Source organism: Salvelinus sp. IW2-2015, unplaced genomic scaffold (genome assembly GCF_002910315.2).
Source record: "Salvelinus sp. IW2-2015 unplaced genomic scaffold, ASM291031v2 Un_scaffold2471, whole genome shotgun sequence".
Lineage (NCBI taxonomy): Eukaryota > Metazoa > Chordata > Actinopteri > Salmoniformes > Salmonidae > Salvelinus > Salvelinus sp. IW2-2015.
In genome coordinates, this window is record NW_019943789.1 from 86,744 (window position 1) to 98,134 (window position 11,391).

Genomic DNA, 11,391 nt, shown 5'->3' on the forward strand with positions numbered 1-11,391 from the left:
TTAAATATTTTGGTCAGTCTAACTGTATAATTCTTATTGGCACCATTCACTTGCCAGAGTAAAAGAAATAAAAAGAAATAAACTAAAATTGTAAGGACTAATGGTGTAAGGACTCAAAGTTTAAAGACCAAAGGCGTAAGGACTAAAAATGTAAAGGATTCCTCCTAAAAGGACTAAAATTAAAAACCCCAACCCCCACAGGTTTGGGTACAGTTACATGGGCAAGTGGTTATCTCAACTAAAATACCTGTGCATGTTCAGTAAGTGTAGCTGCGTAGGCATGAGGTAGTTCCTCTTTTAGGGAATTAGGATTTTACATCATTATTACCGTTTCAATTAAAATATTAACATTTTATTTGGAATGTATGTGATGAATGTAACTTATGAAATTCTAGAATCAGAATGATCATACCTATTTCAACTCAAACTGCTAGCAAGAGAAAAAAGTATTCTAATCCCAAACAGTTTCAAATGGGCAGAGGGGTAACGTAAACACTTTGTCAAAGAAGCCAACACATGCATGTTCTGTTGCACAATAGAATGTTGTTTTGCCTTCACATTCCTCCTCTTCATATGCTCTCCATTCAGAGCCAGGAGGACCAAACTTGTTTGCAATTAGCAACAGCACATTGCACCACTTTTATGTATCTGTGATGTTGTAAGGCGTTTCATGTTGTGCTATGAGGTGTAATCAAAACTGCATCTTTGATTTTTTTTTAAAATTAAAAAATGATTCTCTTCTCGCTGACAAGAACTTCCCGCTCTTCCTTATTCATAATGGCCGACAGTCAGACCAGAATCATAACAGAACACTCTAAAACAAGTTTCACTATTTATTTCCTTCATGTTTTAGAATAGTGCAATGTTTCAAGTTCACCAGCAATCACTGGTTAGAAAAAAATCAAAAATCAAAATAATAATAGCTACAAAAAAGTCCTAGACAAATGTGAAAAATAAAAACAAAAGTATAGTCACACACGAAACACAAAACAGAGGTTCTGACAGACATCTTGATCAGTTAGTTGTAGAAAGAGACATCGATGCATTAGTTTGTTAGGAGCCGTGTTAGTACTGCGCTGAATGAGGGCAGCTGGCAGGTTATGGGAGAAGAGTGTTCTCTTGGTCAGACCGCCTGAGATGGCCTGGGGGTGTGTGTGTGTGTGTGACCATAGAGGTGTGAGGGGGGACCAGAGCGTAATCCTTATGTGTAGGAATTGAGGCGTTCCTTTGAACGAGACGTGATGTCATGCAGCTCCTGCTCCTCCTTCAGTTTGATGTCTTGATAGGCATGCATGTGACTGGCATCCTTTAGGTAGGCCCAGTTTGCTGAGAGAATCATGAGGAAGTGGATCTGGAAGAGAAGGGTGAGGGTGGATGGCCGGTGAGCATGTCAAGATGCAAAGCAGGCTACAAGAGTCAGAGCTACGTCACACACACATATAACACAACGTTAAGCTGACAACAGACAAACCTGCACAGTAACGTTATATCATTATCAACGCAACTAACATTACTATTACACCATGAACAAACCATACTACAGAAGAGACATTTTAAAGGGGAGAGGAAGGGGAGTGGGGTTTGAGGTTTTGCGTGCAAGCTTGATGAGGATGGTGGTTAGTGAAGGTTAGAGGTTAGTGGGAAATTAGATTGAGACATGAGATGGAGTCAACCTTATCTTCCTGTGTTCTGTCACTGGTACTGTTCTTAGTTAGTGTCTGTCTTTCATTTGACAATAACATAGACCAATAGGGATATTTTGTACACAAAGATTGTTTATTTTGTATAGAAAGAGAAAAATAATAACTACAGTCTTCAAAAATCTTAGGAAATAATTAAATATTTANACACACACACACACACACACACACACACACACACAATGTTAAGCAGACAACAGACACACTTGCAAAGTAATGTCATTATCCTCAACACTACTAACATGATTATTAAAGAATATTACAGAGACATTTAAAAAGGGGAGAGGGAGAGGAAGGGTAGTGGGGTTTTAGGTTTTGCATGCGAGCTTGATGATGAAGGTGGTTAGTAGAGGTTAGAGGGGCATTAGATTGTGGTGTGAGATGGAACAGGCACTATCTTCTTGTTTTCTGTCACTGGTACTGTTCTCAGTTAGTGTCCCTTTTTCATTTGACAAGAAATATAAACCATTGGGGATATTTTGTACACAAAGATTGTTTATTTTGTATAGAAAGAGAAAAATAATAACTACAGTCTTCAAAAATCTTAGGAAATAATTAAATATTTATGGAAATATGGAATATAAGTAATCATAAAGAGATTAAGAAATCAAAATAAAATAAAGTAAGCATGCAGGCTCAGTGTTAAAAAAACAACCAACAGTGGCTCTTTAAACAATGTCATGTTTCTGGATGATAGATTAAACAAATCAAAACTATCAGCTGAAGCTATGAAGGCATCAGGTCACATAGCAATTACATTACTCCTCTAAAATAAGAAAACGTCCTTTATAAAATATAGGAAGTCATAAACTGAGGCTATATATACCTTGATGGAAAATATACCCTTGGTACTGGGATTACCCTTCACAATACTAGGTATATGTGCAGTTATTTGTTTTTGAAATGCTGTTCATCTCGTCTGCGTCATCTTACAGATGAAGACTGTCTGTATCTATATACGACTGAGGAAATAGTTTGTAACAGAAGCTTGTAATACTGACAATTCACTGTGTAACACTTTGTGTCTTGCGCCAAGAAAATACAAAAGTACACATGATCAATCCTAAAACATTAATGGGGGAAAAGGCACTTTTCCAAGCCTGGCTAAGCACGATGGTCATGGCAACTGACTGAGAACTCCTTCATAATACAGTATTGTTCTCAGATTGTGTTTTTTGTCTTCCTCTTCCAAGCCTACTGTTTATTAGCCAGAGTGCTATTCATTTAAGGGAGTCATTACTGATTTATTGTCCTAATCAGATCTTAAACAAGATATGGAGAAAAGCATAACCCCATTCTGAAGACAATTCTCTTCAGGTAGCGTTGGTCCTTCAGGCTGACCTATCTCTGGATAACACATGCTAAATGATGCATACAATCAGCTATTTACACTTTAGGTGAAGACTAATGGAGATATGTTGCTGTCTATTTTTAGTCCATGTAGTAAAGTCGCTGCTGTCTACTCAGAGCAGTGTCATAGACTGTGTCTCTGTGTCTCTGAACACCAGTTAAAACTTAGTGCAGCAGTCTTCTCGACTCTTAAACTTCAAAACGGCAAAGTTATAAGTGGTAGCCATCATGTAGATCAGCTGGTGGAAGAGAACAGAATACAGGCGGTAAGAGAACTTCCCAGGAGCATGGCTGCCATATTGGCAACAACTGATGTTTCAACTTTTTACTTGTAAAAAAAAGCACAAGTATTAGTAAAATATTAATATGTTTGTCACCTATATATGTGAGTTAAATGGAACCTTATGAAACACTCTTTGGAAGCAATCAGAGAGGAAAAAACGGACTGCATGGCCTTGACAGAGAATTTCCCTCTTCTATCATACTCATTGTTTTCAAAACACACAAGACGGGACTCTATACTCTTCGGAAATGGGGCGCCCTTAGTTCAAAGAACTCTGATGCAGTCTACACATGTTTATATCCTTACAGATATTCTCCTTCATACTGTATAAACATAGCCATGTGTCCCGATCCAGGACAAACGTCCACCCTGTTCCCACTTTCCTAAAATAAGTCTGGGGCCCGGGGCATCTAAGCAGATGGTTTACAGAGAATGGGATTGGCGTTGTGGAAAAGTCTACTGGTATTCTGCCTTACAGGTTACATAAACCATATGGGAAATGAGGAGAGGAGCACTGGATTCATGATCTACAGTCAGATACAAACTGCAAGGATGGACTGAAGGAGAGGATGAGAGAGGAGAGAGGAGAGAGGAGAGAGAGAGAGAGAGAGAGAGAGAGAGAGAGAGAGAGTTGAACTTACCAGAGCAATGACTGTGGCCCCAGCTCCAGCACATGCTATGATGTACAGGTGGTAGGACAGGTAGAACTGAAAAAGACATTCATGTGATTGAACACAGTACCGTAGTACAGTAACTCATTGTGAATACAAATGTATGTTTTTCTGTGGCCCTTGCACTGTTATTGTGAGCATGCATCTCAAAGTAATGGCACCCACATAATAGACAGTACAGTATGTCACTGGTCAAAGAATGACTGAGGATGGGAGGATAGACGCCTTACCTCACTGGTATTACAGATGTCTCCAAGTGTGGACCCACAAGCCTTGCCTGGAGAAGCGTTCCAGGGGATGATACCTGCAGACAGTCGTTCAATTCAAAGGTTAATATTGACACAGCAAATTCCTCACATCATGTCATCAGTATTCATAGAATTCATATAGATACGCAGTAAAGGAACCATCCTTATTTGGCCATATCACATTAGAATTTACGGAATGGTTTTAACTTAGACGGAATCTCCATTAAAATGTCATGCTTGTAGAGTGGAGTGTATCAAACCTGTACAAGGTGACACACTGATCATTTCAGGCTGTTATAATGTCTTATTGCTGCTATAAAACCTGGCCTGAGAGGAGACGGAGGATATCGAGCCAGAGAAAAGATGCCACAAGTGGTATTTGATATTTTATTAGGAACCCCATTAGCTGTTGTGAAAGCCGCAGCTACTCTTCCTGGGTTCCACACAAAACATGAAACATGACATAACACAGAACATTAATGAACAAGAACAGCTCAAAGGCAGAACTACATACAGTTGAAGTCGTAGGTTTACATACACTTAGGTTGGAGTCATTAAAACTCATTTTTCAACCACGCCACAAATTTCTTGTTAACAAACAATAGTTTTGGCAAGTCGGTTAGGACATCTACTTTGTGCATAACACAAGTCATTTTCCAACAATTGTTTACAGACAGATTATTTAACTTATAATTCACTGTATTACAATTCCAGTGGGTCAGAAGCTTACATACCCTAAGTTGACTGTGACTTTAAACAGATTGGAAAATTCCAGAAAATGATGTCATGGCTTGAGAAGTTCTGACATCATTTGAGTCAATTGGAGGTGTACCTGTGGATGTATTTCAAGGCCTACCTTCAAAGTCAGTGCCTCTTTAATTGACATCATGGGAAAATCAAAAGAAATCAGCCAAGACCATAGAAAAAAGATAAATAAAGTCTGGTTCATCCTTGGGAGCAATTTCCAAATGCCTGAAGGCACCACATTCATCTGTACAGACAATAGTACGCAAGTATAAACACCATGGGACCACACAGCCTTCATGCCACTCAGGAAGGAGACGCGTTCTGTTTCCTAGAGATGAACGGACTTTGGTGCGAAATGTGCAAATCAATCCCAGAACAACAGCAAAGGACCTTGTGAAGATGCTGGAGGAAACAGGTACAAAAGTATCTATATTCACAGTAGAACGAGTCCTATATCGACATAACCTGAAAGGCCGCTCAGCAAGGAAGAAGCCACTGCTCCAAAACCGCCATAAAAAAGCCTGACTACGGTTTGCAACTGCACATGGGGACAAAGATCGTACTTTTTGGAGAAATGTCCGCTGGTCTGATGAAACAAAAATAGAACTGTTTGGCCATGATGACCATCGTCATGTTTGGAGGAAAAAGGGGGAGGCTTGCAAGCCGAAGATCACCATCCCAACCGTGAAGCTCGGGGTGGCAGCATAATGTTGTGAGGGTGCTTTGCTGCAGGAGGGAATGGTGCACTTCACAAAATAGATGGCGCATCATGAGAAGGAAAATTATGTGGATATATTGAAGCAACATCTCAAGACATCAGTCAGGAAGTTAAAGCTTGGACGCAAATGGGTCTTCCAAATGGACAATGACCCCAAACATACTTCCAAAGTTGTGGCAAAATGGCTTAAGGACAACAAAGTCAAGGTATTAGAGTGGCCATCACAAAGCCCTGACCTCAATCCAAAATAAAATTTGTGGGCAGAACTGAAAAAGAGTGTGCGAGGAAGGAGGCATACAAACCTGACTCAGTTACACCAGCTCTGTCAGGAGGAATGGGACAAAATTCACCCAACTTATTGTGGGAGGCTACTCCAAACGTTTGACCCAAGTTAAACAATTTAAAGCCAATACTACCAAATACTAATTGAGTGTATGTAAACTTCTGACCCACTGGGAATGTAATGAAAGAAATAAAAGCTGAAATAAATCATTCTCTCTACTATTATTCTGACATTTCACATTCTTAAAAGAAAGTGGTGATCCTAACTGACCTAAGACAGGGAAATTGTACTAAGATTAAATGTCAGGAATTGTGAAAAACTGAGTTTAAATGTATTTGGCTAAGGTGTATGTAAACTTCCGAGTTCAACTGTACATTTAAAAATGGCACATGTAGCCTTCATATCAAGGCATACACACAAACTATCTAGGTCAAATAGGGGAGAGGCGTTGTGCCGTGAGGTTTTGCTTTATCTCTAATGGCTCTATATTATACTGTACGCTTTCTTGAATTTGTCCTGGATTTGGGGACTGTGAAAAGACCCCTGGTGGCATGTCTGGTGGGGTAAGTGTGTGTGTCAGAGCTGTGTGTAAGTTGACTATACAAACAATTTGGAGTTTTGGAGAACGCCTCATAATGATGGCTGGAGCAAATGGAATGGCATCAAACCTTCGTCTCGAACGAATGTTTGATCTATTTGATACCATTCCACATATTCCCCTCCAGCCATTAACACTAGCCCATCCTCCCCAATTAAGGTGCCACCAACCTCCTGTGATACACACCAATAGAAATCAGTGATCCACAGCCTCAACAGGCTCCTGTACACATAAAGTATTAGAACACCTGCTCTGTGTTATGGGTAGAAGGGACCTTGGATGGATTTGGTCATATTCATTAGGGCACAGCGTAGAGATAATGTTGCAACGGGAAGCCAAAACAAGCGTTTCTTATTGGAAAAGTTCAGGTAGTCCCTCTCAGTTTCAGTCTGTTTTTTTTCACATGGTGCCTAATGAAGATGACCCTGGCTGTAACTCCGGTTTTCCCTTACCGTACTGACGAACGTCGACACAGATGGTGTCCACGTTGGTGAGGTTAGCCACAGGTGAGCTCATGGCGGTGCAGGTGGACCACATGTTGTAGAAGAGGAAGACGGGCACGGCGGAGAAACCAAACACACCCAGCCAGGCGATACCCAGGATGTAGGTCAGGAACACAAACTGAGAAAACACACGTACAAAAACAGCATCATATTGGCATTAGGAAGACTTGGATCATAACTAGTATTTTCATAGCTGTTGTTTGCGTCTATTTGACCCGGTAGGCCTAAAAGAGAGGACATGCTTTTGTGCTCGTTTGCGAAGAGTATTTGCTCAGACGTCGTCATTATGTCATCAGCTTGTTTGATTGATCAAATCCAAACAGAGCTCAGGTGTCAATGTGGTTCGGGTTGAGTACATAAAAACAAAGACTAGCTTGTTGCACGAAATTTGGTCTGATCAAGAGTGCAGTGAGTTGGTTGTTTGGTGTAAGTGCAGTGCAAGGTTAACACAGTCCAGTGGTGATGATAGTGACGTACCATGCCACTAATACAGCGTCCGCAGATGGTGGTCTTGAACTCGCTGTGCAGCTCCTTCACAGCGCTGGTGGTGTAGAAGCCCTCGGCCAGCAGGATGATTCCGTAGAGGAAGAAGAAGGAGGCGATGCCATAGATGACGTACTGCATCAGCTGTATTCTGTATAGGAGCAAATCCCACATAAACACTCCCTGTGTTCTGTTCATGAATAGTTTCCATTAGGGATAATCCAATATGCCTATGTTATGTTTCAGTCTCCAACATGAGGCAAGAGGAGAAACCGTAAACGTGACAGGTTGTATTAGACTAGCTTATACGTTTAGATTTAACTCGGGTTATAAAACTGCAACCTAAACCATTCATTCTGTCATTGAGTAAAAAAAAAAAGATGTAAACCATTAACAACTTTGGTGGATGAAATGTAAACAGATGATGCATGTCTCTGAGAAATCGATCGACCCTTCAATTGAAAAAAGGTCAAAGGAAAAGCAGCCAATATCCAGTCTTTCCAGCTACAGTTTGAAGTGATTGTGTTACTGTAGCTGTGTTGTTGGCGAGCTCCTCTGAACAACAGTGTCCTGACGAGTGAGCACATTTTCTAYGCCARGTGAAATCGCGCCTCATTAGCTCATTGTTATGGATGTATCCAAATAAATGTCACTAGGAAACAGCTTAAACAAATGCAAATGTGGCTACTTTGCTGTTATTCTAGCTGCACTTTTTGAAGTGATGGTAAGTTAGCCATAGTTGGCTAGCAAGCAAGGGATAAGAACGTTGACAGCCAGTATGGCAATGGAACATTTAGAACAAACGACTGGGTCGCGTCCATAGATACAGAACAAAAAGACTGAACGACTGGGTCGCGTCCATAGATACAGAATAAAAAGACTGAAAGACTCTAGCAACCCTAGATTTGTGTCGGGACTATATCTTGTAGAAGGATGAAGTAGTATGAATAAATAAATTAAAATAATGTTTTTAATGAAAATATGTCAATCATTATTTGAAAAGGTTGATAACCCATTGTATAAATGTGATAATGCCCTCGAAGACGGTGTTTGGAGGATATATTGGCACGGTTTGAGATGGAACGGAGTTCCATGCAATAATGGCGCTATATAATACTGTACGCTTTCTTGAATTTGTTCTGGATTTTGGGGACTGTGAAAAGTCCCCTGGTGGCATGTCTGATGGGGTAAGTGTGTGTCAGAGCTGTGCGTAGGTTGACTATACAAACAATTTGGAGTTTTCAACACATTCATGGTTCTTGTAAAAAGAAGAAGTGATGCAGTCAGTCTCTCCTCAGCTCTTAGCCAGGAGAGATTGACATGGGTAGTTTGTTATACTAATATTTAGCACACTAACGTGTTGGCTCTCAGCCAGTAAAACCTCTCGTTATCTTTATACACACTAGTGGAGGCTTCTGGGGGAAGAACGCCTCATAATGATGGCTGGAGCAAATGGAATGGCATCAAACCTTCGTCTCGGGCCTAACAACACCCGTGCCAATATATCTTCCAAACACCGGCTTCTCTGGCATTATCACTTAAGTACACGTGACATTAACACTTGAAAATTGAAATTAAAATGGGCACTCACAGAGACTCCCCTTAAAACCTCATAACAAAACACTTGTCCTGTCCTTCCTCTCCTCTATGTTTCTCCTCTCTTGCTTTAGACTAATGGATATAAAAGAGGTCTCATCTGGGGTAAAGTGCAAGCAGAGGTTATTATTTGATAAAAATAGCTGTTGTGATGAGCTCATTGAAGAAAGGATATCTATATAAAAGTGCCTGTAATTCATTGATAGGGCTTATCTAGGAGGCTCAGCTCACTAAGACTAAAAGGGTTGTGCTGATTAAAGAAGCAATAAAACTGGCCTTCTTTAGACAAGTTGAGTATCTGGAACATCAGCATTTTTGGGTTCGATTACAGGCTTAAAATGGCCAGAAACAAAGGACTTTCTTCTGAAACGCATCAGTCTATTCTTGTTCTGAGAAATGAAGGCTATTCCATGCGGGAAATTGCTAAGAAACTGAAGATCTCGCACAACGCTGTGTACTACTCCCTTCACAGAACAGTGCAAACTGGCTCTAAACAGAATAGAAAGAGGAGTGGGAGGCCCCGGGGCACAACTGAGCAAGAGGACAAGTACATTAGAGTGTCTAGTTTGAGAAACAGGTGCCTCATAAGTCCTCAACTACCCGCAAAACACCAGTCTCAATGTCAACAGTGAAGAGGCGACTCCGGGATGCTGGCCCTCTAGGCAGCGTTGCAAAGAAAAAGACATATCTCAGATAAAAATAAAAGATTAAGATGGGCAAAAGAACACAGACACTGGACAGAGGAACTCGGCATAGAAGGCCAGCATTCCGGAGTCGCCTCTTCGCTGTTGATGTTGAGACTGGTATTTAACTGGTATTATTTAATGAAGCTGCCAGATGAGGACTTGTGAGGCGTCTCAGTTGTGCACCGGGGCCTCCCACTCCTCTTTCTATTCTGGTTAGAGACAGTTTGCGCTGTATCTGTGATGGGAGTAGTACAAAGCATTGTACGAGATTTCTCGCATGGAATAGCCTTCATTTCTCAAAACAAGAATATGAGTTTCAGAAGAAAATTATTTGTTTCCGGCCATTTTGAGCCTGTAATCGAACCCACAAATGCTGATGCTCCAAATACTCAACTAGTCTAAAGAAGGCCAGTATTATTGCTTCTTTAATCAGAAGAACAGTTTTCAGCTGTGCTAACATAATTTCAAAAGGGTTTTCTAATGATCAATTAGCCTTTTAAAATGTTAAAGTTGGATAACACAATGTGCCATTGGAACACAGGAGTGATGGTTGCTGATAATGGGCCTCTGTACACCTATGTAGATATTCCATTAAAAATCATCCGTTTCCAGCTACAATAGTCATTTACAACATTAACAATGTCTACACTGTATTTCTGATCAATTTGATGTTATTTTAATGGACAAAAAAATGTGCCTTTCTTTCAAAAACAAGGACATCTCTAAGTGACCCCAAACTTTTGAACGGTAGTGTATAACTGGTAGAATAGTTTATTGTTTCAAGATATCGTTGTAGACATATAGCCACTACTACTGCCTGGATCGACATGTACGTGGTTGGGGGTGCAGTGGGACCAGTTGTATCTTAATAATCCTCTACTCTGGCCATTCAGTAGGATACTTACGGTTAGCCAGGCCTTAATTATAGCTTATAGGATATAACTAGGGAACATTGCTTTTCATAGACAGGTTAGGGTCAAAGACTCCTAGCCATACTCATGGGGTCAGGTTCGGTCACTCACACGTCGGTCAGCATGGCGTGGTCAGAGGTGACTTTGGAGAAGTGGTTCTCCAGGATGGTGAGGGTTCCGGTGAGAGCCACATGGCCGCAGCCACAGAACAGGGCCACGCCGGAGAAACATAGGATGGTGGCCACCAGCGATGCATACGGCACCCCGCCCAGACACTTGATGCAGCACTCGAAGCAACCTCCATGGAAACACAGAGAGAGAGAAATAGTGAGAACAGATTGAATCTTTCATCACAGAATAGTCGAAGCAGTAATTGTTGTCTTTTGAGAGAGACAATACATTTGTATTTATGCTTCTGTTCACTTTTCACTGTAGGCTGCAGAGTAACAATACCACTTCTGGTGTCCAAAAAGGCCATATTGGTCAACCTGATATTTCTTAAACCATTGCAAAGTCCACATAAGGGGGTTGTGTTTCACTCCATCGTACGCAGAAGAGCTGATGTATTGGTCCAGCACTTAAATCATGTACATGGCCATCTTTACAGTAGTCCA

The 11,391-nt window shown here is 40.9% G+C and overlaps 1 protein-coding gene across 2 annotated transcripts; it reads right to left on the reverse strand.

Annotated features, from left to right (window-relative positions):
• Positions 1–1,101: 1,101 nt before the first annotated feature.
• On the reverse strand, positions 1,102–11,070 carry LOC112074043 (proteolipid protein DM gamma-like). 2 transcript variants are annotated; one of them, XM_070440366.1, is made up of 6 exons: positions 10,889–11,070; positions 7,579–7,735; positions 7,051–7,219; positions 4,235–4,308; positions 3,975–4,040; positions 1,102–1,351 (listed from the first exon to the last, which is right to left on the reverse strand). In XM_070440366.1, the coding sequence occupies exons 1-6, from the start codon at positions 10,900–10,902 to the stop codon at positions 1,202–1,204; spliced, it is 630 nt and encodes a 209-aa protein (XP_070296467.1). In that variant the 5' UTR covers positions 10,903–11,070; the 3' UTR covers positions 1,102–1,201. The 2 variants fall into 2 exon arrangements, with proteins under 2 accessions (XP_070296467.1, XP_070296468.1); XM_070440367.1 differs by lacking the exon at positions 1,102–1,351 and adding an exon at positions 2,565–3,289.
• Positions 11,071–11,391: the final 321 nt, after the last annotated feature.

What these genes read in the sequence shown, in the direction of transcription:
- LOC112074043 (XM_070440366.1), bottom strand. An exon ending in GACGCTGTATTAGTGGCATG is followed by an intron (nt 7,220 to 7,578) that starts GTACGTCACTAT and finishes GTGTTTTCTCAG; the next exon opens with TTTGTGTTCCTGACCTACAT. An exon ending in ACATCTGTAATACCAGTGAG is followed by an intron (nt 4,041 to 4,234) that starts GTAAGGCGTCTA and finishes TGTCTTTTTCAG; the next exon opens with TTCTACCTGTCCTACCACCT.